Source organism: Manis javanica, chromosome 17, assembly GCF_040802235.1.
Source record: "Manis javanica isolate MJ-LG chromosome 17, MJ_LKY, whole genome shotgun sequence".
NCBI classification, from domain to species: Eukaryota; Metazoa; Chordata; class Mammalia; order Pholidota; family Manidae; genus Manis; species Manis javanica.
The window spans coordinates 46,869,518-46,897,026 of NC_133172.1; the positions used below are offsets into that span (position 1 = coordinate 46,869,518).

Below are 27,509 nucleotides of genomic sequence, written 5' to 3' on the forward strand. Positions count from 1 at the left end.
CATTTCCAAAATCACTTTCTCTGGGAATGGCAGAATGGGCCGCAGCAGCCAGCTGGGCCGACACCAGAAGGCAGTGCAGGGTCCGAGGGGACAGGCGGCCACGTGCAGCCCCTGCCCGAGATGGGGATAGGGAAGACAGGCTGCTGCTGCTGAGTCGCGAATAACCTCGCCTTCCTTCTCGCACATGGTCTTGTGTCTGGCAGTGCTTGTGTCTCAACGCGGCGATCACGTGTATCGATGGCGCTGTGATCACCAGAAGGGTCAAGGAACATGGAATAGAAACGGAAAGCAGTCCCTTCCTCGCCAAGAAACAAGCACCCACACCCACAAGGCCACCCAGCCTGGCAGCATAGAGGGTACCCACCCCCGCCGCCGTGAGGGCGGCTGGCCAGGCATCTGTGGGGGCACCCACTCAGGGACCTTCCCGGGCATCCTCACAGAGGTAAGCGGCTGTGTCCCATCCGTCCCGCGAATTCCACCCCTGAGCTCCCATGCTGTCACCTATTTAGGCTCGCGTGTGATCATAAAATCAAGGCTGCTAAATCGGGAACCCTTTTGCTGCTACCTGTTAACCTTATGTAGAAGTCGAGTTATATTTTCAAGTGCAAGGCGAGGGGCCCGCGGGTCTCTGGGCGCGGCTGCCCAGGAGGCCACGGTCAGGGTTCCCCCAACCCCCGAGCCAAAGGCGGGAGCAGCGGCTACGGCTTAGCTGGACCACGACGGGGCTCCATGCGTAGGCGGGGCCACCGCGGTGGGCCCAGACGTGGGGCGGGGACGTCTGCGCGGAGTGGGAGCAGGCCTGGCAGCTGCTGGGCACAGGACACCAGCACTGGTCCTCATGGTGAGACGGGGCGCGCGGACGGGGCGCTGGGCGTTGGCATTGGCCGCCCCGGCCGTTGGCTGAGCGTGGCCTCTGAGCAGGTCGGTGGGCACAGGCTCGCTCAAAGGCCAGGCCTGTCCGGGGACAGCGGGAGAGACTGAGCAGGCCGTAAGAAGTTAGGAACCGCGCAAAGATGGCTGACAAAGGCAAAAAGGGCAAAGGGGCCCCAGCCCCAGCCCCAGCCCCAGCCCCTGCTCCGGCAGCACCTGCTCCGGCGGCACCTGCTCCGGCAGCACCTGCTCCGGCGGCACCGTTGTGGGCAGCGCCCCCTCCGGCCCCCGCATCCCCAGACAAGAAAGATGACAAGGAGGCAAAGCCCAAGTCTGTGCAGCCCAAGGTTGAAGTGGGCAAGAGGAAGGGGTGTCACCGCTACAGGTGGGAGTTCAAGGGCAGCAATAGGGAGTTCTGGATGATGAGGCATGCCGAGGTCGTGGTAAGTCGGGCTGGTATCTCTGGGCAAGGGCCCAAGGACAGGAAGAGAAGGAGAAGCAGCCTCCAGAGGGGCTACAAAGTCGATAAGAGCCCTTTGCAGTGGCTCACACACATATCTCCCAGCAGGGCTGCCTAGTAGCTTCACTGATGCTTTTCACGGGGACCACCATCCACCCTCTCCTGACACTCATCGTCACCATGAAGCTGCCCATCTTCTGCTTTTTCTTGGGTATCTACACCTTCGCCATCCAAATATACATGCCCTTCATCCTGTGGCCCATTTCTGTAAGTGAGGGTATGGTGGGGAGTGCCCGGGCTGTTGTACAAGTGTGTCTGGGCACCTGCAAAGTGACTCAGAGAGACAGAGCTCACCTCCCATATTTGTGCCCAGGTCATGGCCTCAGCACCACAGGTGGGGCAGGGACAGCTGAACTTAGATAGATAAGGTTAGAAAAAGCCCAGTTTGGGGACCGGGGGTGGAGGGCCACTTACCAACCTGGTGGTCAAAGATAGAAGTCTTTGCTGTCCTTGGGAGAAGAGGAGGCGGGAACCACCAGCTGTCCCTCCCAAGCCCTGTGCCAGCTCACACCTTACTGGGGAGATCACCCCAGCAAGTACCCCATCCCCAAATTCAAAGAAAATCAATCTTCCCATAAATAAGTAATATAAAATGAGAATTTCTAAAAAAATCACTTCTAAAGCAGCCTTAGCTCCCCAGTGACTACCTCTGTGAAGGATGTTCAGCCCAGAAGGATGTTCAGCCCAAAGCAACCATCCATTGGAATGACCAAGCCAGGCAATTTACTCCACCACTCACAGCCTGTTTCCTCATGTGACATAAGATGGTACTAATAGACCAAGGGATTATTCCTGAGAGGAAATGTAGAGTACTTGGCACTGTGACTGAGGACTCATGGACTTGAATCCCTGCCTATCACCTGTATGATCGCAGAGCCCACCCCCAAACCCCCACCTAATCCGAGGTCCCTTGTATACTGACACTCCCAGCGTACCTCCAAGACCCCATGCTCGAGTTTCACTCACTTTACACATGAAACGGATGCAGAATGGCCAATAACTTGCCCCCAGGTAACTCAACAATTAAGTGGCAGAAAAAGGATTCAAACCCAGCTCCGCCAATAGAGTCTTAGGTCCCTAACTATACTCTGGCCTGCCTCCTTGTTAAAAGTTACTAGGGTCCAGGGATCCATAGTTCTCAGTGGGGTAGGTGGAGACCCCCAGTACAGAGAGAAAGGAGAAGAGGTCCCAAGAAGACTCGGCAGAGGAACCAGTTCGCAGTCAAGGAGCCAAGTGGCAGAAAAAGGATTCAAACGCAGCTCCGCCAATAGAGTCTTAGGTCCCTAACTATACTCTGGCCTGCCTCCTTGTTAAAAGTTACTAGGGTCCAGGGATCCATAGTTCTCAGTGGGGTAGGTGGAGACCCCCAGTACAGAGAGAAAGGAGAAGAGGTCCCAAGAAGACTCGGCAGAGGAACCAGTTCGCAGTCAAGGAGCCTGAGTAGATACTTAAAGTTCCAGCAAGATGAAAAATAAGTGAACCCTGAAAATCATCCTGCTGCACTTACCTAAAACTACTAAGGAAAATGTAAACATGAAAGCTTTAACTAAATGGCCGAGCTGGCAAAAAAGAAAGGGAAAGACACAAGTGCCAGCAATGGAAAACAGAAGCAGTGGTCAAATAAACTGCTGAAGTGTGGGTTGGAATGGTCCATAAGGAATTATTCCAGGAACCTACAACATGGATTATCATACACTCTCAAGTTAGGAGATGAAGCCCTGGTTCTAAGCAAAGTGGGGATTTACTGAGAACTCTGCATAAAGCCAGCATCCTGCAAAATCTTCACCCTTAGGGAAAAGACAGAAAAGACACTATTTCCCTCACAGAGAGGAACAAGAAAGGATGTTCATTTCTACCTGAGCTTTGAGTAGTAAAAACAATAAAGACCACATTGAGAAATAGAAACCTTGAGCTTATACTTTGTACAGATTTGAATTTTTACTACCGTCAGCCTAAAAACCCTCACGCAGCCTAGAAAAAGTCATGCCTTGGAATCAGCAAAAAAAACTTTATCCCAAACTGGTGATATTCTGATGATATCTTTGGGTCTCCTGACAGAAACAAATGTAGAATCACATTCAAAGCCTAGAGAGATTCCCGTGTGTGGACAGCGTATGTATGAATGCAGGGGCAAAGGGTGGAAGGAGAGCCTTGTCAAAAATGAACTCACAGTTTAAAACTACAAAATACCTTATTTTGAAATCCCCATGACTAAGAATCAAGAATCAACAAACATAACAAATGGGAGGATTAGACCTTGAGTATGTAAGACAATAAAAGAGCTATCTGAAAATAATAAAAAACATACTTAAAATTAATAAAGACATAAATAAGCGCTCTAAGAGTAAGACCTTATGAGGACAGAGCAGACAGATTTTTTTAAATTAAAGTATCATTGATAATACAACCTGATGTTGGTTTCAAATATACAACACAGTGGTTCAACAGTTACCCATACTATTAAATCTTTAACCCCACCCCCAGGGTGATCACTATCTATCAACATAGTAAGATGTTACAGAGTCATTAACTTTTAAAAAGTGCAAAATAGAATGTCTAGAATTGAACATATAGCTATTGAAAAAAAATCAACAGATGGGTTAAAAAGCATATTAGACAAAGCTGGAGAATTAGTGAACTGAAAGATGTGGAGAAATTACCCAGAATATAGCATGAGAGATATAGAAAATATGAGAGAAGCTGAGAAACAGAATATGGAATGAGAAAGTCCATCATAAGCCTAATAGGAGTTCCAGAAGAGACTCAAAAGAAAGGAGGAGAGGAAATATTAAAAATGATAATGACTGAGAACCCTCTAGATTTAATGAGGGTGACATTAAGAATGTCAGAGTAGGGAATTCCAAAACTCTGTCTCTGTACTAAAGCAATGATTAATTAGGCTGTCCAAAAATTGTCAGGATCAACTTTTTCAGAACTCTGGAATCTAACAAAAGACCTAGCATCAACCAGGGGAATGCTTAATAAAGAAAGAAGCTACTGAAGTTTGGTGAGAGAGCACTGGAGCATTTTAACTTTCCCACCTGCCATCCCTCACTCCCCCCAGCTTGTTCATAATTCATGAACAAACAGAGAAAATATCAATAAAGAGAAATTATAAAAAGGAACAAAATAGAAATTCTGGAACTGAAAAGAATGTAACTGAAAAGAAAAATTCACTAGAGTGGTTTAATAGCCAATTTGGGCAGGCAGAAGAATGAATCAGTGAACCTGAATATAGGCCAACTGAGATTACCCAATCTGAGGAACAGAAAGAAAAAAGAGTGAAGAAAAAATTAACAGAGCCTAAGAGACCTGTGGGGCACCACCAAGCCGACTAACACACGTGGAATCCCCAAAGGGAAAGAGAAAGGGGCAGAAAGAATATTTGAACCATGGCTCCAGCTTTATATCCTGATGGCTATCCAGTTGCTCCACACTATCATATGATTTATTCCTTTATTAAACAGCACATCTTTTCCCCACTGATTTGAAAAGGCATTTTTGTTAAATGCTAAAATCTCATACGCAGGGTTCACTTTGGCACTTTATATTCAGTTCCACTGTCTGTCCTTTTTTCTTTTTTTTAAGAAAAGGCTTTATAATATGTTGTACTATCTAGTAGGGCTTTGATCTTGAGACCAGACAATATAAGGAGAGTGAGTTATAGGTGTATCTTATTTGAATATAGCCATGAAAATCCTCAAAATATTAACAAATTGAATCAAGCTAAAATATAAGTAAACAATACATCACAATCAAGCAGGATATTCACCACAAATGCAAAGATGATTTAGCCTTACAAATTCTATTAATATAATTCACCATCTTTTATCTAAAGGAAAAAATTTTCTTATAAACTACATAAGAACTATTCAGTAAAATTCAATACTAATTTTTAGAAAACTTGGCAAACTAGGGAAAAAGGGAACTTCCTTATCTTCTGACCCAGACCTACAATAAACATTGCATTTCACAGTTAACTTAAAGATGCCTACTATCCCTACTTTACACCAACATTCTGCTGCAGATCTTAGTCAATGTGAGAAGAAAATGATACATGGATTGGGAAGGGGGAAAAATGAGCACAACTTGCAGATAATATGATTCTCTATACAGAAAATCTAAGAGAATCTACAAATTACTAGAACTGATTGAGTTCCACAAGCTCCCAGAGACAAAAATGGTAATGTTTCGGAATACCAGCAACAAACAATGAGAAAAAGAAAGCACTTAAAACAGCAACAGAAACTACAGGGTGTCTGAAAATAAAACTGCTCAAAGATATGTAAGCCTTTATATAGATATTTTAACATTTTATTAATGGACATAAAAGAAAATTCTAAATAAGTGGAGAAATATACCACCATCACAGATATAAAGAGCTGTTATCATAAAGATGGCAGTTTTATTCTGAAGCAATTAATAAATTAAATGAAATTTCAACCTAATCAAGTGGTTTATGGAACTTTACAAGAGAGTTCTAAAATTCTTAGGGAAGAATAAAAAGAATTACAAAGATGGACTCATCCAATCAGATATCAGAATTACTATAAACTTTTGGTGCTAGCTGAAGGATTGACAAAAAGACTAACGGACTTGTTATGGACTGAAAGTTTGAGCACATGGACCCAAAATTCATATTCTCAAATCCTAACACTCAGTGCGGCTGCACTTGCAGATGAAACCGGTAGGTAGTAATTAAGATTAAAGGAGCCACAGAGTGTGGCCTCAATCTGATAGGATTAGAGTCTCTATAAGAAAAGGCAACAGAGAGCTCTCTCTCCCTCCCTCTTCTTCCCCCACCACCCTCTAGATCTCCCTCCTCCCCAGCTGCACCTTGTGTACCACTGAAAGGCCATGTGAGGACACAGCAAGAAGGCAGCCATCTGCATAACAGGAAGAGACTTTCATCAGAAACTGAATTTACTGATACCTTGATCATGGACTTCTAGCCTCCAGAACTGTGAGAAAATAAATGTCATTTGTTTAAGCCACCCAGTCTGTGGTATTTTGCTATGGCAGCCTAAGAAGACTAATACAGGAATAAAAAAGAGAACTCACACATGGAACATTTTCCAGAATAGACCAGATACTAGGCCACAAAAAGAGCCTCAGTAAATTCAAAAAGATTGAAATTCTACCAACCAACTTCTCAGACCACAAAGGTATAAAATGAGAAATAAATTGTACAAAGAAAAAAAAAAGGCTCACAAACACATGGAGGCTTAACAACATGCTCCTAAATAATCAATGGATCAATGACCAAATTAAATTGAGAAGAATAAAACAATAGAAAAAAATCAATGAAACCAAGAGCTGGTTCTTTGAGAAAATAAACGAAATAGATAAACTACCCCCCCTTGGATATAAACATGAATGACTTCATGAACATATCTCCCCAGGCAAGGGAAACAAAAGCAAAAATGAACATGTGGGACTATATCAAGCTGAAAAGCTTCTGTACAGCAAAGGACAACATCAATAAAACAAAAAGGTGCCCTACAGTATGGGAGAATATATTCATAAATGACAGATCCGATAAAGGGTTGACATCCAAAATATATAAAAAGCTCACACACTTCAACAAACAAAAAGCAAATAATCCAATTAAAAAACGGGCAGAGGAGCTGAACAGACACTTCTCCAAAGAAGAAATTCAGATGGCCAACAGACACATGAAAAGATGCTCCACATCACTAGTTATCAGAGAAATGCAAATTAAAACCACAATGAGATATCACCTCACACCAGCAAGGATCACCACCATCCTAAAGACAAACAACAACAAATGTTGGCGAGGTTGTGGAGAAAGAGGAACCCTCCTACACTGCTGGTGGGAGTGTAAATTAGTTCAACCATTGTGGAAAGTAGTATGGAGGTTCCTCAAAAAGCACAAAATAGAAATACCATTTGACCCAGGAATTCTACGTCTAGGAATTTACCCTAAGAATGCAGCATCCCAGTTTGAAACAGACAGATGCACCCCTATGTTTATCACAGCACTATTTACAATAGCCAAGAAATGGCAGCAACCTAAGTGTCCATCAGTAGATGAATGGATAAAGAAGATGTGGTACATATACACAATGGAATATTATTCAGCCATAAGAAGAAAACAAATCCTACCATTTGCAACAACATGGATGGAGCTAGAGGGTATTATGCTCAGTGAAATAAGCCAGGCGGAGAAAGACAAGTACCAAATGATTTCACTCATATGTGGAGTATAAGAACAAAGAAAAATTGAAGGAACAAAACAGCAGCAGAATCACAGAACCCATGAATGGACTAACAGTTACAAAAGGGAAAGGGCCTGGGGAAGATGGGTGGGAAGGGAGGGATGAGGGCAAGGAAAAAGAAAGGGGGCATTACAATTAGCATGTATAATGTGTGGGGTGGGTATGGGGCAGGCTCTACAACACAGAGAAGACAAGTAGTGATTTTACAGCATCTTAACTACACTGATAGACATTGACTGTGAAGGGGTATGTGGGTGGGTCTTGGTGAAAAGGGGAGCCTAGTAAACATAATGTTCTTCTTGTAACTGTAGATTAATGATACCAAAAAGGAAAAAACTGAAGGAACAAAACAGCAGCAGACTCACAGAACCCAAGAATGGACTAACAGTTATCAAGCAGAAAGGGAGATGGGAGGATGTGTGGGAAGGGAGGGATAAGGGGGGGAAAAAAGGAGGGCATTACTATTAGCAGACATAATGTGTGGGGGCACACGGGGAGGGCTGTACAACACAGAGAAGACAAGTAGTGATTCTATAGCATCTTACTACATTGATGGACAGTGACTATAATGGGGTATGTGCAGGGGACTTGGTGATGGGGGGAGTCTATTAAACATAATGTTCCTTATGTAGTTGTAGATTAATGACAACAAAATAAAAATTAAAAATAAAAAGAGAACTCAAGATATAGACCTACATACATATGGCAACTTGGTGTATGAGAGATGGCATTATACAATAGTTGAATGGAGTATTTACTAAATATTCATGGAACTAAGAGAGAGAGAGAGCAACTATGTATCCCATTAAAATTAAAGTTTTACAACAGAAGGCATCATTAACAAAATTTTTTAAACAAGCCAGTAGAAAAATGGGACAATGGATAGCATACTTTTTGTTTTTCTTGCCTGATTGCTCTAGCTAGGACTTCCATTACTATACTGAATCAGAATGGTAAGAACGGGCACCCGTGTCTTGTTCCTGATTTTAGAAGAAAAGCTTTCATCTTTGCATCATTGAGTATGATATTAGCTCTGGGCTTGTCATACATTATGTTGAGATATGTTCCTTTTATGCCTAATTTGTTAAGAGTTTTTATCATGAATAGATGTTGAATTTGGTCAAATCCTTTTTCTGCATCTTTGAAATAATCATATGATTCTTCTCTTTCATTCTATTAATGTAATGTATCACACCAACTGATTTGCCTATGTTGAACTGTTCTTGCATCCCAGGGATAAATCCCACTTGATCATGGTGAATGATCCTTTTCATGTGCTGAAAATTCAGTCTGCTGGTATTTTACTGAGCATTTTTGCATCTATATTCATCAGGGATATTGACCTGTAGTTTTCTTTCCTAGGAATGTCCTTTTTTGGTTTTAGTATCCTGATAATGCTAGCCTTGTAAGATGAGTTTGGGAGTGTTCCCTCCTCTTCACTTTTTTGGAAGAGTTTGAGAAGGAATCGTGTTAATTTTTCTTAAAATTTTGGTGAAATTCATCTAGTCCTGGAGATTTCTTCATTGGGAGATTTTTTATTATTGATTCAATCTCCTTACTAGTAATTGGTCTATTCACATTTTCTGTATCTTCCTGATTCAGTCTTGGTAAGTTGTATGTTTCTAAGAGTTTTTCCATCTCTCCTCGGTTGTTCAGTTGGTTGGCATATAGTTTGTTCATAGTAGCCTCTTATGATCCTTTGATAAGTTTGTTGCTTCAGGTCCTTTCTCTCTTTTCCTTGGTCATTAGTGCAGGCAAGGGTCTATGCATCTTGTTTATCTTTTTAAGGAATCAACTCTTAATCTATTCATCTCTTCTATTGTTTTTCTGTTCTCTATTTCATTTTTTTCTTTGGCATAACTTTGGCATTTCTTTGACATAACTTTGGGCTCAGTTCACTCTTCTTTTTCTAGTTCTTTAAGGAGTAGAGAGGCTGATTACTTAGGATCTTTTCTGCTTCTTAATGTTTGCATCTATTGCTATGAATGTCCCTCTCAGAACTGCTTTTGCTTTATCCCTTAAGTTCAATATGTTGTGTTTCCATTTTTGTTCTTCTCAAGAAACTTTAAAATTTCCCCTTTAGCTTCCTCTTTGATCTTCTGGTTGTTCAGGAGAGCACTATTTAATTGCCACATGTTCGTGGATTTTCCAGTTTTCTTCTTGTTGATTTCTAGTTTCATGCCCTTGTGGTCAGAGAAGATACTTGGTATGATTTCAATCTTCTCAAATTTGTTAAGACTTATTATGTGGCCTAACACATGGACTATCCTAGAAAATGTTCCATGTACTCTTCCGGAGAATATGCATTCTGCTGTAATTGAAAGAATGTTCTGCATATGTCTATTTAGGTCTATTTGGTCTATAATGTCATTCAAATATTCTGTTTACTTGTTGATTCTGTATGTGGATGATGTATCCAATGTTGAGAGTGGGGTATTAACAAGTACCTATTATTGTATTACTCTTTATTTCTCCTTTTAGATCTGTTAGATTTTGCTTTATGTATTTAGGTGCTTCAATATTGGGGGTATAAATATTTACAATTGTTATATATCTCTTGAGGCACTGACTCTTTATTATTACAAATGATCTTTGTCTCCTTTTGCCATGTTTAGCTTAAAGTCTATTTTGTTTGATAAAAATATAACCACTCTTGATTTTTTAAAATTACCATTTGCTTGAAATATCTTTACCATCCCTTCATTCTCAGTCTAAGTGTGTCTTTAAGGCTAAAGTGAGTCTTGTAGGCAGAATATTGTTAGACCTTTGTTTTGTTTTGTTTTTTAATCCATTCATCCATCCTATGTCTTTTTATTGGAGATTTTAATCCATTTACATTTAAAGTAACTATTCATAGGTAAGGACTTACTATTGCCATTTTGTTAAATTGTTTTGTGGGGCAAGGGATACGAACTAGTCAGGAAACCCAAATGCCTAAAATGTTTTTTAAAATGCTTCACTAATAACCAGGGACCTGAAAGTTAAAACAACAAGGTACCATTTTGAGTCATCAGATTGGCAAAAACATCCTGTATGTTGGCAAGGACATGGGAAACGGGTGCTCCTGCACGTTACTGGAACGAGGGGAAATTGACACGAGCACTTGGCAACACCTTGCCAAGGAGAAGATACGCATAGGAGGCACAGACAAGAGTGTTCACTGCAGCAAATATTTTTTTTGTAATAATTTTCTAGAAAGTAGAAATAACCTAATATCTCTAGTGTAGTTTCTTCATAGAGTAAACTACATCAGTTAAAATTAATGAATTCAATCTCTAGTTCTCAGAATGGATCTCAAAAAAATGTGTTAAATTTTAAAAGTCAGTGCTAGGTATGTATTTAAATTTAAATTTTTGAAACACACAAAATAGTGGAAATTGTTTATGAATATATAATATGGAAGAAAATACCAATGCATACTTGGACACTACCCACCAGCTTGCAAGGCATCGTTTCCTCTGGGAGAGAAGCATGAAAAGGGATGGAATGGTGAGACTGTAGCTCACTCCACAGAGTTTTACCTTTTTCTTTTTCTGCAAGGTAAGAGACCTTACAAGATATTATTAAACATATGTTTAATCTCTGTGGCTCATGGCTGGTGGAGGTGTGAGTGGAGACAGGATGTTCTATAATCTTCTGATGTCTGTGATGTACTACAATTCAAAACATTGAAAAGGAAAAAAGGCCTGTGACAACAAAGTGGCCAGGGAAGGATAATCCGCAGAAAATGGCATCATAGAAACCAAGGGGAAGGGTGGGCTTTGTCCAGTGCTGCAGGGTCAGCTGCTGCCCAGAGGCTTAAGAGGGTGTATAGGCTCTGGGCTACTCTTAACTCTAGAAACGATGGGGTAGGAAGCTGGGCTTGCTGGTTTAGCCAACTCTGAGAAGTCTGGCTATTGCAGGGAGCAACAGTGGGTGGGACTTCAGGAAAGGCAGCTTGGAAGGCATCCGTTTTGCCCAGTCTGGGAACATCTGGACCTTGTCAGTAGGTTAAGCAAAACAAGTATAGGGCAAGGGCAAGATTGAGGCCACAAACTACAGGAAGGAAGGTCAAATAGAGCAGGTGGTACAGCCTTGCAGAGAGGTGAGAGGGTGATCTAGGAAGTAAGGCAGGGCAGCAGGCAGGAAAGAGGGGTGAAAAGGGAGCTGCTGGGCTCCCAATAGCCAGAATCCAGGAGAGCCTCCTGCTGGCAGCAAAGCCTGCCGGGGATCCAGAGATGGGAACTGACCCTGACAGCAGAAAGATGATGTGGAGTGGTGCTCAAGAGGGACATCATTAAACTGCATAGTTGTGCATTTATTTAAATGAGTACTGGAGGAAAAAATAACAAATAGAACTGGCCATTAAGTGTGTGATTTCACAGATGACATGGTAGTGGAGGGAGCCCATGCACAAAGGCAGCTCAACTTCCTGGGCTTTGGGTCTCAAACAGCCACTGGGAGGCAACAGGAATGTCCACCTAGCCCAGTGTAAGTTTCCTTTCATATACATACATATATAGACATAGATATATAGATAAATAGATTTGTTTTTTCTTTTATCAGGCAGAAGTTTGAAAACCACTTCTTTTGGAGGAAGCCATGGCAGGTCAAATGTTGCCGGGGCCTGAGCAGCGTCTAAGCTGACTCTCCTCTCTCTCATGCTTTCAGGACCTTCTCAATTGCCTGTTCGCCTGTGTGTTGCTCGTGGAGGCCATCATCTTTGCCGTAAGAAGTCGACAAACCATGCCCGTGCACTACCTGGTCGCTGTGGTGAGTCTTTCATCCTGGGCTGCTTAATTGCTCAGAAATCACCTCTGAGCAAACGGACATTTTTCCCGTGTTTTAAGGAAAGGTCTTCTTTCACAAAATCTTGGGATCCAAGCAAAGTTTAAAAGAAAAGTTGGTAAATGCCTGCAGAGGAAGTGCCATTTAAATAGAGATGATGTCCAGGGTGGAGCCAAGCTACAGCTTCCTCCTCACAGCTGCCCACCCCTGAGGTGGAGGGCGGCCACACCGCCGCGTTTACAGAGAGAAAGCAAGCCAGTGAGGTGACAGGTCAGCGGGCACAGGAAAGCTGAGGCTGGGGGAGGGGCAAGCTGTCTGCCATCCCGCGCTTTGAGGGCACAAGGGGAGGGTGTTCAATAGAGCCTACTGACAAATTAGAAACAAGGAAGGAATACACCAGCTTTGGAATAAAAAGAAGAGTAATGAGGATCCTTTTGTTTTCCAGATTCTTATGGGTGTGGCTGGATTTTTTGCTTTAATTGATATAAGTCTCCAAAGAAAACACTTCAAAGGCAAGAAGGTCAGAAAGAATGTGCTGGTCCCTCCTCCACCAAAGGACAAAAGAAACGAAGGGCCCCCCATGCCACCCCCAGATGCAAAGCCAAAGGCACCAGAAAAAGCGCCAGAGAAGGAAAAGGCGAAGGGAGGCCAGAAGCGACATGGAGGAGCCGCCTGCTGTCAGAAATGGCAGTGTATTCTACAAGACAGATTTCTACTGTCTTCCTTGGCTTCTTTCAAGAATGACTTTCTTTTCCATTTTAATAACCACCTTTACTTGGAAAAGGACTTTAAATGGATTTCAAAGCTTAAAGTTGGCCTCCACATTACTTTGTTCATTCAGCCAAAGTTACTGAGAGTTGTGGAGCAGAGGGCAAGGCTGGAGCTGGGCCCCTTGGGGGGCACGCAGGGCACAGAGGGTCTGGGGAACCAGCAGGGAGGGAGACACTGGCTCTCAATACCAATCAGCTGAAGGGGCCACAGGAAAAGGAGAGACGGGGAGGCAAAAGGTTGCGTCTTATTCAGATTCATGTTTTCACTCTCCATTTATTTAAAGCATCCAGGTATTTGCTGGGAGGAAATCCAGGTCGTTGGCCTTCCTTGCGTTCACTCTGCAGTGTAGAATTGGTGCTCACGGGAAGTGAACTCAGGAGGAGGACAACGGGGGTGACATCATCTCCTCGGGGCTCAGGGCCTCCAGGAGCTGAGTCAGGCTGGCAGACAGGCCAAGCAGGGTGGGCACAGGAGGGACTCGGGGGACAGTTCCCTCAGACAGCAGCCAGCCAGCCCCCTGGGACTTGCAGTGTCTCCCTCCAGTGAGGAACTGGGCACAAGCCCTGAGCCAGACCCAGCTGGGCTCCAGAGCCACAGTACGCACACATACGCTTCCATCAGGGCCACGCTCCCACTGGGCATTCCAGCCGACCTGACAGGGAAGGTCACCCTCATGAGAGGAAAGCCAGGTCCCATATCAATGCCTGAGTTGCTGGGAGGAAGTCTGGGGAGGGAGGGAAGTCCCCAGCCCAGCCACGGACAACATGAGAGAGGCTGGGAGGGTCAGCAGGCCTTGGATACTTGGGGCTCTGTCCTAAGTGCCAAGGGGTCCCTGAAGGCCAGGAAGTGGCAGGGTCCACTTACACCAGAAGGAGAGCCCACACTCGGGGGCTGCGGAGGAGAGAGGATGGCTGGAGGCCGGCTGCTGCCTTCGTTCATGTGGGGAAGGTGGGTGGCTGGGGCAGTGCCCAGTAACGAAGCAGGCAGAGCTGGAGTTCAGTACAGCCACGGCGGCCCCTGACCCCAGCCACAGCACCTCCACCCTTCAAGGCCACTACTCCCTCTGTGGCCCCCTCAGCACACCCTGCAGGCCAGGCAGGGTGAGGCAACCCTACTGAAAGTGGGAGCAACGAAGGAGATACATTGTAGTGAAAAAACCAAAAATGCACACTATCCTGCATTTGACCCAGAACTCCTCTCCTAGGTACATAGCCATGGTGTACTAGAATGTTCATAATAGCCAAAAAGCTAGAAAGAGTCCAAATGTCCAAAAGGAGATAAAACTGTTATATTCATAAAGTGGAACACTATTAAGCAATAAAAAAGAATACTGGTATATGATTATGAATAATGACAAAAATAGAAGATTCCTAACAGTGAATATCATCACATTGCATGAAAGAAGCCAGACACATAAGATGTACCATATGATTCCATTTCTGTAAAGCTCAAGCAGGAAAAATGTAGTGAAAGAAATGGAAACAGCAGTTGCCTCAGGAGGTGGAGGCTGGGGATTGATTCCAAAGGGGCATGAGGGAACTTTTGAGGCTACAGGATAATTTTATATCTTCACTGGGGGAACTAGGAATATGGTTCCAGTTCAAAACATTCAACTGTACACTTAAGATCTGTGCATTTCATCATATGTAAGTCTTATCTAAAAATGTAAGCTAGATATGGCTATGCTCAGAATCCAGTGGAAAAGGGCAGACCTTCCTGACACCTTTGTGTGGCCACTCGTCTCAAGCCCTGGGGTCAGCTCCCTGGAGCAGGCAGAGTTTCTCCACACTCAGAGAAGGAATGCCCTGGGGCCAGGCCAGAGCGTGGCAGGACTTACGGCAGCCACCATCATGCTGAGAATGGGACCCCAGGACAAGGCCATGGTCACCACAGACTGCAGGAAGATAGCCCCCCACTAGGGCAAAACTCCATCAGGTGAGTATCTGTGAGGAGAAGGGAATGACCTATGACTGGGGTGTATAACCTACAGATCCAGTAAAAATGCAGATTCTGAAAAATCCTAACAAGTGCAGTCAGAATAAAGATGGACACTGTGTCCTTACAACTAAAAGAAACTGTTAAAAGGGCCATAGTAAAAGGCTTACAACAGTTCTCCAGTGCGTGGCACTGGGGGAGGGGAGGGACAGGCTATGAATTTGAAAATATGAAAGATTTTCAAATTTAACAGAAGGGTTAAATAACAGAATGGACAATTAGTGATCTGGAAAATAAAAGTCCAGGAAATCTTTCAGAAAGTAAAGCAAAAAGGCAAGGAGACTTTTTCAGAAGAAATTAAGAGAGGGAGGATAAATCAATAAGTCCAACAACCATCTCAAAGTAATCCCAGGAGGTGAGAACAGAGAAAAGGAAAGCAACCAAAGAAACAAGAGGGAAACATTTCCCTTCATCCTCTGAAAGGGCCACGTGCTGAGGTTTACTGAAAAAGGATCCTCACATCCACACTTCTTAGTGAAACTCAGGAACTCTAAAGATAAAAAGAAAACCCTAAAAGCTTTCAGAGAGAAACAGCACAAATACGTATTGACAAGAGACAAAACCCAACATCAAAGACCTCCCTGATAGCAGAAAACAAAGCAGTAGCTTCATAGTTCCAAGGAACTAGCAATTTCGTGGGAAAACCAATAAAAGACAACTTCTTACAGGTAATGACTCCAAGATCACCACTGACAAATACTTGTTTAAAAAAAATCAAAACATAATGCAACAGCAAAAAAATGTAATTCTATATCTCTTTAGTCAAATCCTTTATTTGGCTATAAAAAAGCAGATGAAAATGAAAGAATTATACTTCAGCTTTACACACACAAACTGTAAAAAAAAAAAAAAAAAAAAAAGGCAAAATACACAAAATTTACCATTAGGGACATCTAGTGAATTCACAATGTTATGCAACCCATCATACTATCTAGTTCCAGAACATTTTCATGGCTCCCAAAGAAAGCCCTGTACCAGTTAAGTGATCATCTCTACTCCTTCCTCTCCCTAGCTTCAGTCTCTATGGATTTGACTACTGAGTTTTTCATATAAATGGAGTCATACAATACATGGCCTTTTGTCTGGCTTCTTTAACTTGGCATGTTTTCAAGTTCCATCCATGTGTCAGTATTTCACTGCCTTTTTTTTAAAAGGATATTTAAAATAAATTTTTACGTGAATTTTTCACATAACATAAAATTAACCATTTTAAAGTGAACAATTCAGTGGCATTTAATACATGCACAATGAGCACCACATCACTTTTACTCCCAAATCATTTCATCACTTAATTCCCTTTTTTTTTGGCTGCATCATATTCCATTACAGGGCTATTCCATATTCTATTTACCTGTTCATCTGTTATTGGACATTTGGGTTGTTTCCAACTTTTAGTTATTGTGAATAATGCTGCCATGAAGTTTCATGTCAAAGTTTTTGTTTGAAACCTGGTCAGTTCTTTTTGGTATATACCCAGGACAGGAACTGATGGGTCAGATGTTAATTATATGTTTAGTTTTCTGAGGAACTGCCAAAGTGTTTTACACTGCAGCTGTATCATTTTACATTCCAAAAGCAGTGTCCAAAGGCTCTAATTTCTCCACATCCTTTCCAACAATTGCTGCAATTATTATTTTCCTTTTTTCTTTAATTAAAGTCATCCTAGCAGTTATGAAATGGTATCTCATTATGGTTTTAATTTGCATTTCTCTAATGGCTAGTGATGTTGAGCTCCTTTTCTTAGGGTTGTTGGCCAACTGTATATCTTCTAAGGAGAAATAACTATTTAAGTCTCTGCCAATTTTTTTAATTGGGTTTGTCTTCTTGTTGAGTTGTAAGAGTTCTTCCATGTTTTATGTTTCTTATCTGATATATAATTTGCAAATATTTTTCCCATTCTATAGTTTGTTCACTTTCTTGATAGTGTCCTTGATGTATAAGTTTTTCATGTTGATGAAGACCAATTTATTTTTTCTTTTCCTGCTAAGGAAAAGGGAATTTTAGAGTTCAAGAAACAGTGGTGAGCAAAACACTCTATAAAACTTAAATCTAGAAAACAAGGGTAGTCAGAGAGAAGGGAAATGACAATGCGCTAAGGTGTTTAACCTGTTGGGTAGGAGATATACATATGAATTAATTCTATATGTGTAAATGTAATCACAGAAAGCACAGAAAAAGGAAACACAACTTTTAAATCACTAGAGGAAATTAAATAGGTAAAATGGAATAATCTAATTAATCTAATGGAAAAGCGGTCTGGCAGAAAAAAAACATGTAAAATCAAAGTCTAAACATACAAGTAATCACAATAAATGTGACTGATTCAATTTTTCTATTAAAAGACAGAGACTATTGGATTAAAGTCTTAAAAATCTAACTTTATAAGAGATACATCTAGAAGAAAATAACACAAAGAGGCTGAAAATAAAATTATTTTATAAAATTATTTTTATTAAAATTTTTATTAAAAAATTCTAAGGAACATGGGCCAGGCATATTCTACCTCATTTCTCCCACTGGATGCAACAAAGAACCTTGGGCAGAGCAGCTCTCTAGGGTTTCTGAAAGGTAAAAGCGGCAGGCAGTTTGGAGAAGGAGATCAGAATTTAAAATACCACTGAACCAACAGTGATTTCCATTTCTGGTATATCTCCTAGCCTAGACTCCCAGGCTATACAAAACCTGAGCTATGTACTAGGTATGGACAGAAAGAGTTCCAAGGAAAGCTGATTGGACTAAATGCTTGTGCTCCCTCCCCTCAAATTTATATGCTGAAATCCAAAACCACAGTGTGGCTGTATCTGGAGATGAGGCCTCTCAGGATGAAATTAAGGTTAAATGAGGTCATAAGAGTAAGGCCCTCATCCTATAGGCTTAGTGTCCCTATAGGAAAAGACAGCAGAGAGCTCACTGATGCTCTCACTCCACAAATGCACAGAGGAAAGGCCATGTGAGGACACGGTGGAAAAGTGGTCATCTACAAGCTAATAAGAGACCACTTATCAGAAACCAAATATGCTAGTACCTCTATCTTGGACTTCTAGCCTCCAGAACTGTTCGAAAATAAATTTCTGTAGTTTAAGCCACCTAGTCTATGGTATTTTGTTATGGCAGTGGGATCTGACTAACACTATGGTCCAATGAGCAAGAAACGGAGCCTTGTAGATCAGGAAGAATGGAATGATCCCTGGAAATTTTTGTTTGTTTTTTATCATTCTTTATGGCCTCAGGCCCCAGACAATACCACAGCATCAATGGCAATGATGGCAGCAGCTGAAGAAGCAGGAACTCGGATATTCCAATATAGGGAAAACTTTCTCTCTGGCCCGAAGAACTGTGGTCCTGAGAGGGTGGGGGAAATTCCTTGGTTTTTCTCTGTCTGTATCAGGAACAGTGGCAGGAAGTATGAAAAAGAGTGGAGAAACTAAGCCCCACCTTTGGAGACAGAGGACTCTTAGTAACTTGAAACACGGTCAGGGAGAACATGGAAAGGAGAGATTTCAAGAATGAGATTGTGTCAAGCTGTGTATGAACTCCTGGGAACCCTCCCAAGCAGTGGACACATGGATTTTACCCTACGTAGCACACCAAAGACCTGGAAAAATAAACTACAGAGTATGTTATAACCCAGTTCCAGACTGGCCACTCAGGCACACACAGGACAGACCAGAACAGCACTGTAACAATAATGGATAGGACATCTAGACAGAAAAGCAATAGGATATAAAGGACTTGAACAACACTAAAAACCATCTGGTCCTAACAGATGTATATAGAACACCACACCCAACAATAGCAGTATAAACATTCTTCTCAGTCTAGGACAGACTATATGTTAGAGCACAAAACAAGTTTCAGTAAATTAAAAACACCAAAATCATACAAAGTATCTTTTCTGATCACAATGGAATGAAGCTAAATATGAGTAACAGAAGGAAAACTGGAAAACTGACAAATAAGTGGAAAATAAACAATGAATGGGTCAAAAAAGAAATCAAAACATAATTTAGAAAATGCTTACAGAGGAATGAAACTAAGACATACTAAAATTTATGGCATGCAGCAAAGTCATTAAAAGGAAGATCTCAAATTGATTCCCTAACTTTACACCTTGAGGAACTAGAGACAGAAGAGCAAATTAAACCCAAAGCTAGGAGAAGGAAGGAAACAATAGATTTAAGCAGAGATAAGTAAAATAGAGAATAGAAAATAATAGGATCAATAAGACCAAGACCATTCTTGAAAATATAAGCAAAATCAACAAACCATTAACTAATGACAAAGGTGGGGGGGGGGAGGGAAAGAAGGCACAAAAACCTAAATCCAGAAATGAAAGTGAGGGTATTGATACTGAAAGAAAAAGGATTACAAGATAAATCCATGAATAATTATATGCCAATAAGTTAGACAAAATTGACAAATTCCTAGAAACACAGAAATTTCCTAAACTGACTCAAGAAGAAATTAAAGATCTCAACAGACCTACAATAAGCAAAGAGATCAAATCAGTAATCAAAAACTTCCCAACAAATAAAAGTACAGGACCAGATAGCTTCACTTGTGAATTCCACCAAACATTTAAAGAAGAATCAACACCAATCTTTCTTAAACTCTTCCAAAAAACAGAAGACAAGAGAATACTTCTGACCTCATTTGTGAGGCCAGCTTGATACCAAAGCTAAAGACATCACAAGAAAACTTGCTTCCACTATCTGTTATGACTATAGATGCAAAAATGCCAAAAAAATACTAGTAAACCAAATCTAACAGCATGTGAAAAGGGTCATACACCACAACCAAGTGTAATTTATCCCAAAATAGCACTGCAAAGCTTTTGAACACTTAACTGACATTGGAACCACAGTCCAATGGTGGGTAGGAAATTGTTACCTGAATCTAACCAGGTTGACTGCCTGCTTAAAAAAACAAAACAACTCTGCAGTAGCTAAATAAATCCAGAGTTCATACTATCATGTTCAAGATGTCCAGGATACAATCATTACTTGACATTCAATTACTTGACATATGAAGAACTAGAAAAACTCAACATCTTATTGAGGAAAAAGACAACTGACAGTAACCCCAACAATGATACAAATGTTAGGATGAGTAGACAAAGGATTGAAAGCAAATGTTACATAACCATGCTCTAAGAATAAGTGAAATAAATGGAAAGATGAAAGTCTTATTAGAGAAACAGAAGAGGTATTTAACAAAAAGAATCAAATGAAAACTTCAGAATTAAATACAAATAAGCAAAATTAAAAACTCACTGGATTGGCTTAATAGCAGAGTGGAAATAACAGAGAAAAGAGTTAGTGAACTTGAAGACAGATCAATAGAAATTATCCAGTTTCAACAAAGGAGAGTAAAAAGATTGGAAGAAACTAACAGAGTCCCCAGGACTTTAGAGACAATACAGAAAGGTCTAATATTTGTATTACTGGATTCCCAGAAGGAAAGGAGAAAGAGTGTGGTGCAAAAAATTTCTGAAGAAATGATGGCTGACAACTTCCCAAAATTAACAAAACCCCGTAAGTTTACAAAAATAGGAAGCTCAGTAAATTCCAAACAGAATAAACCACAAAAATCCACGCCCAAATATACCATAATCAAATTTCTGAAAAATGAAGATAATGAAAAATATTGAAAGCAGCTAGAGAAAAATGATGCATTACTTATACAATTCGAATGACTGAGGATTTCTCCTCAAAGCCAGGAAGGAAGTGGCACCATTTTCAAATGTTGAAAGAAAACTGTCAAATCCAGAACTCTATATCCTGTGAAAATAACCTTTGTCAATGAAAGCAAAATAAAGACATTCTCAAAAAGAGGAAAACTAAAAGAATGCACTGCCAGCAGATCTGACTTGAAAGAACTGCCAAAGGAAGTTCTTTAGACAGAGGCAAAATGATACCAGAGGAAAACACAGAACTCCAATGATAAAGGATGAGCAACAAAAATAATACATATGAGAAAAAATTAAAGACAGAACTATCATATGACTAGTAACTCCACTTCTGGGTATATATTCAAAGAAAACAAAAACCTTATGTTGAAGAGATATCTGCACCCCCATATTCACTGAAGCATTATTTACAATAGCCAAGACATGGAAACAACCTACATGTACATCAACAGATGAACAGATAAAGAAAAGTAGAATATATACAGAATGGAATTAGTCATTGAAAAGAAGGAAACCTTGCCATTTGGGCCAACATGGATGGATCTTGAGCATTGTGCTAAGTGAAATAAGTCAGGAAGAGAAAGACAAATACTATATGATGTCACTTACAGGTGGAATCAAAAAAAAAAGAAAGTAGAAAGAAAAAGCTGATAAAAAAGTGATCAGATTTGTGATTGCCAGAGGTGGGGCATAAGAGATGAGGAAATTGGATGAAGGTGGTCAAAAGGTACAAACTTCCAATTATAAGATACATAAGTACTGGAGATGTAATTTACTACATGATGACTATAGTCAACACTGCTGTATGGCACTTTTGAAAGTGGCTAATAGAGTAAATCCTTAAAGTTTGCATCACAAGTTAAAGTTTTTTCCCCCTTATTTTATATCTATGTAAGATGATGGATGTTAACGTATCGTGGTAATCATTTCACAATAAATGTAAGTAAACTTATTATGCTCTATACCTTAAGCTTATACCATGCTATATGTAAATTATACATCAATAAAAACTGGAAACAAAAGAAAGAGTAAATATCTGGTAAATAGTCCTCTAAAGTTTTTAAATATGTTTGATGTTTGAAAGCAAAAATCATAACATTATCTGGTGGGATTTCCAATGTATGCAGATGTAATATATATGACAACTACATCACAAAGAAGGGAGGATAAAAAGACTTATGTGGTGGTCAGGCTTCTACATTGCATTTGAAGTAGTAAAATATTAATCCTAAATAGACTGTGAAAAGTTAAGCATCTATATAGTAATTCTTATAGGAAACAAACAAAAAAACTGTACAAACACAGTAAAAAAAACCTCAATAATCCAGTTATAATGGAATACTAAAAAAAAATTAAAATATTCCAAAGGGAGGAAAGGAGAAATGAGAACAAAAACAAAAGGGACAAACAAAACAAATAAAAAACAGTAAACCTAAATCCAAATATACAAATAATTACATTAAATGTAAATGGTCTAAACACACCAATTAAAATATATAGATTGTCAAGTGGGTTAATAAAAGGAAAAAGAGCCAACTGTATGCCATGTGCAGGAAGCCTACCTTAAATATAATGCTATAGGTAGATTAAAAATAAAAGGATAGAAAAAGATATTCCATGCAAACGTCAATCAAAAGAAACCTGGAATGGTTATATTAACATCATACAAAGTATAAAGCAAAGAAAATCACCAGAGATAAAATGGAGATCAATTCACCCTCTGAAGATAAAACAATCCTAAATGTTCCTAACAACAGAGCTGCAAAATACATAAAGCAAAACTGATAGAACTGACAAGAAAATGTACAAAAACTGATAGAACTGACAAGAAAATATACAAATGCTTGTTGAAGATGTCAACTTTTCTCTCTTAGTAATTGATAGAACAGATACAGCAAATCAGCATGGATGTGGAACAGCTAGATAACACCACCAATCAACTGGATCTGACTGACATTTCTAGAACACTTCACTCAACAAATACACTTTCTTTTTAAGTGTAAAAGAGCATTTACTAAGATGAACCTTATCTTGAATCATAAAACAAACCTCAATAAATTTTAAAAAATTGAAAGTATACAAACTATGTTCCTTGACAATAATGGAATTAAACTGGAAATTAATAATAGTAAGATAACTGGAAAAATCTCCAAATGTTTAGAGATTAAACAATATATTGCCAAATAATCTGGGTCAAAGATAAAGTCTCAAACAGAAATTAGAAAATATTTTGCAGTGAACAGAAATGAAAACACAACATATCAAAATTTGTGAGATGAAACTAAAGTAGCACTTAGAGATATTTATAGCATTAAACTTATATAAGAAAAGCATAAACAAGATATGCCAGATAAATGCTAACAATAAGAAAGTAAGGGTGGCAAAATTACTATTAAGTGAAATATAATTCAAAGCTAATAGATTCACTAGGAAAAATAAATGCTTTATTAAAATAACAGTTCATAAAAACATACACACCAGGCACTGTTCTAAAATGTTTATATATATGACTCATTTAATCCTTATAAAAATCATATGACTTCTTATCCCCATTTTGTGGATGGGGATGCTGAGGACATAGAAGTTAAGAAAGTAATAGAATCAGAGTTTAAAACCAGAGCTTATACTCTTAACTGCTACATTCTACTGCACAAAATATATGTTAGGTATTGTTCATCTAATACCATAGCATCAGGAAAATAAAAAAAGCTACTAGAAATTAAAGGACAGAAAAATGATCTAAAGCCTTAATGAGTAGTTTTAATATACCCACTTTAATAAGTCAATACATGGAAAAAAAGGGTAAGTATACAAAGTGCTTAAATTACATAATTAATAAGATATATAATAGACAAACTCTGTACCCAACTAAGAGGGAATATTGTCTTTTTAAACAAACAGGAGACATTACAAAAGTTGACTATCAGGACAAAAAGAAAATCCAACAGCTTCAAAATGCAGAACATAGAGATCTATTCTCTGAATAAAATAAATAATAAAATTAGAAACTAACTACAAAAAGTGTAGCTAAAGATTTAACCAATTAAAAAGTTTTTAAACATCCTTTTAAATTATTCTTGGATTAAAGAGGGAATTAAAACTGAAATTACAAGCTAATTAGAAATAGATAAAAACTGGAGCACTATTTTTGGGATGTGTCCAAAGTGGTCACCAGAAGCAAGTTATAGCTTTAAATGACTTCATTTAAAACAATGAAACAATGAAACAAGAAAGATTTAAAGGATAACACACACACAGAAAAAAACCCCGAAATATAAACTAGATGTCAACTCTATTTATAAAAATGAAGGCAAAAACCCCAAATAAAAGACAGCAAAATGAATCCAGAGGTTTATCAAAAGAGCAAAACACATAACAAAGAGAGGCACATCCCACAAATACAAGGATGGTGGGTGTTAGGAAACTATTTGTTGTTCACATTTACAGATTAAAGGAGAAAACAGGTTCAAAAAGAAAAAACCTGTATGGCGAAAACACAAAGTAAAAGACAAACGACAAACCAGGAAAAACTATTCCTAACTCGTATTTCAGGAAAGGGCTAGTTTCCTGAATTTACACATTCCTATGTATCAATTTTTAAAAACCAACAACTTATAGAAAAATACACAAAGGATATGAAAAGTCAGTTCTCAGAAAAGGAAATGCAAATGGCTCTTACACATTTTTTTTTAAGTTTGATCCACTCATAGCTAGAGAAATGCAAATTAAAACTGCCCAGAGAAACTGGTTTCTAAATGCCATTCTACAAGAAAAAGAACCAGAGCTTCTTGGAGGAACTGCTGATTCTAGGGCTGGAATAGGGAGACTACAAAATGAACCTGAAACATCTTATAGCATTAGAAAATAAGGAAAGAGACAAAAAAAAAAAAATGATAGGGCATGTTAGGTACACCAGGAGCCCACCTGAAAAAGTGCCTAAAGGCCAAAAATGGAACAATTTAACCAACAAAATTAAGCACAATAGTATTTAATTATAACCCAAAGAATAAAACAAATACACAAATGGAGGGAAACAAAATATTCTTTACACAAGGAATGTAAAAGGAATAGAGCCACCCTCCTTCACTCCACAGCACACATGACAGGCCCCAGGGAGAGCTCACAGCCTGGGGTGGGACAGACAGTGGTCATGAGTATCCAGGCACCTCCTGGCAAGGGCACCCCCTCACTTCTGCCCTCTCCATGGGCCCTCTTAGCCACTCTCATCAATCACCTTATTTTCATTGTTCTCAGTACCATTTCAGTAAACTGAGATACAAACTACATGAAATAAAATGTACCCAATGTAAGTGTATGGTTTGATGTGTTTTGACAATTATATCTTCCTGGGTAATCACAACCCTAGTCAAAATAACACTTTCAGTCCCCCAGAAAGAGTCCTCCGGTCCACACCCCTGGTAATCACTGATCTGGTTTCTGTCACCATAGCTGTCTCATCTGTTCTAGAATCTTATAAAAAAGGAATCACACAGTATGTATCCTCTGAGTATGACTTCATTCCTTCAACATAATATCTGCAAAATGCATCCATATTGTTGTGTCTGTCAATCATTTACTCCTCTTTATTGCTGAGAAGTAATCCATTGTATGGATGTCCCAATTAATTTTTCCCCTCACCTGTTATAAACCACCAGTGGTTTCCAGTTTGAGCTACTGAAAACATTCACGTACAAGCCTTTCTACAGACATGTGCTTCCACCTCTCTTGGGTAAATACCTATGAGTAAAATGGCTGGGTCACAAGAAAGGCCCCTGTTTCGCTTTTTAAGAACCGGCCAAACTCTCTTCCAAAGTAATAATAACAATTTCCACCCCATCAGCACCTTACGTTGAGTTCCAGTTGCTCCATATCTTCACCAACATCTCAATAGTAGCATCCCCTTTCATGAAGCCATTTTAATAGGTATATAGTAGTATCTCACTTGGCTCTAATTCACATTCCTAGATGTCCAGTAATGTTGAACATCTTTTCATGTGCTTATTGGACATTAATATATCTTTGATAAATTGCTCAAATCTTAGGCCTATTTTTAAAGTTGGGTTGTTTTCTTCTTCTTATTAAGTTAGAGTTTTGAGCCATGTTTTAAATAACACAGACCAGAACCAGGTTGTCCTCTATTCTACCCTTCACCTGGCCTCTCCCAGAGAATGTGGAGTAAAATCCAAACATTAGGCCCTGGTCCTCCACAATCTGTCTGCTCCCCTGGCACTCAACTCAGTCCTTTCTTCTACACAGGCTGCATGGTGCTCTCTGAACCAACCAGGCATCTATCACCAGGAATCATTCAGGATTCTCTGGACACTTTCAGTGTTTACCCACTCCCCCAAAATAAGCTGAGACTACGCTGCATCCTGGGCTTCTAGCACTGCTGTTGAACGAATAAATAAATGAGTAAATAAGTTACCTAGCTGGAGATGTCAGTGACGTCTTCTGTGAGGAAGTGACACTGCAGTATGATCCCAGAATAAAAAGGAGTTCATCAGATAACAAGGTGAAGAAGAGCGTTCCAGGTAGAGGGTCATCATGTACAAAGGCCCAGTGGTAGGAAGCACCATGATTTGTTCAAGAAACTGAGATCTATGGGTGACAGAGAGAGAGGAAAGGGTAGCAAGGGGTTATGTTTTTCTTTCTATACCCTGAGCAAGATGGGAAGCTCCCAGGGGTTTGGGGTTGAGGTGAACAGAGGTGACCGTGATTGAGGAGTTAAGCATCCTTCTGGCTGCCAAGAGAGGAAGCAGAGAGGCCTCTTAAAGACACCCTCACAACAGTCCAAGGAGGAAACAGGAGCGATGTGGCATCTAGTGGCCTTAGTGGTGATGAGAAGTGGACAAGAAGTGGAAGAGATCAAAGAAAGCTTTATCAGGTGAAGATGTGCTGGCCTTGGTGATGCATCAATGAGGTGAGGGAGAACAGGACAACTCCCAGGGCCCCTGGCTCCTGGGGTAGAAGGATGGAAAGCAATGCCCCTCCCAGAGGCCCAGGCTCAGTGAGAACGTCATCGGGCTGGGGCTGGGTCACTGGACTCCAGACACCCTGAGATGTGTGTGTGTTATGTAGGGGCTGGGCCTCTGAAGTGTAGCTCTGGGAGTCCTCCCAGGATAAATGGGAGGTGGGGATCGGGAAGCACGTCTGGGACCTCCAACAAAGAAGCCCGAGGCTGGGCTGGCCAAGGATGGGCGGAGTGGCCAGGAGAGAGAGTGGGGTAATCGGGTGGGGAGCTCACAGCGCCGTCGACGCCCAGGAGGACAGCAGAGGGGTCTTGCTGTTTGGACGCCAGGATTCCTGGATCCCGACCCCGCACATGGGTAGGAAGCTAGACGGTAGACAGCAGACGCAGACAACCCTCCCGGGAAAGAAGCTGTGGGGGGCAGCTCTGCCTGGGTGTTCCGGGGCGTCAGTAAGAGGGTCTCGAGCCGCCAGGCCACGGGCGAGGGGGCGGGGGTCTAAGGCGGCCTCAGGCCTGCGCGGGCCGGGAGGCCGGGTCCGAGGGCCCCGAGCGGAGGAGGAAGGAGGGCGGAAGAGGGGAGGCGGGTGGCAGGGGAAGAGGGAGGCAGGGGGCAAGAGGGCGGGGAGGCGGAGAGGGGCGGGGCGGGGCGGGGCGGCGGGGGATGCGCCCCGCGCCCAGGCAGTCTGGCCT

At 40.7% G+C, this 27,509-nt stretch overlaps 2 protein-coding genes and 1 long non-coding RNA gene across 4 annotated transcripts in view; 1 reads left to right on the forward strand and 2 right to left on the reverse strand.

Moving 5' to 3' along the window:
• The window catches only part of TK2 (thymidine kinase 2), a 49,502-nt gene extending 49,073 nt beyond the window's left edge, over positions 1–429 (reverse strand). The window contains exon 1 of the mRNA XM_073225895.1: positions 1–429. The gene's annotated coding sequence lies outside the window, so the exon portion shown is untranslated.
• A 274-nt stretch (positions 430–703) lies between these two features.
• On the forward strand, positions 704–13,374 carry CMTM2 (CKLF like MARVEL transmembrane domain containing 2). The gene is made up of 3 exons (XM_073225891.1): positions 704–1,313; positions 12,280–12,381; positions 12,842–13,374. The coding sequence occupies exons 1-3, from the start codon at positions 1,014–1,016 to the stop codon at positions 13,364–13,366; spliced, it is 927 nt and encodes a 308-aa protein (XP_073081992.1). The 5' UTR covers positions 704–1,013; the 3' UTR covers positions 13,367–13,374.
• A 775-nt stretch (positions 13,375–14,149) lies between these two features.
• On the reverse strand, positions 14,150–27,370 carry LOC118973720 (uncharacterized). 2 transcript variants are annotated; one of them, XR_012126659.1, is made up of 3 exons: positions 27,096–27,370; positions 26,277–26,449; positions 14,150–14,281 (listed from the first exon to the last, which is right to left on the reverse strand). It is a non-coding gene; the product is annotated as an uncharacterized lncRNA (long non-coding RNA). The 2 variants fall into 2 exon arrangements; XR_005063221.2 differs by lacking the exon at positions 14,150–14,281 and adding an exon at positions 14,295–17,142.
• Positions 27,371–27,509: the final 139 nt, after the last annotated feature.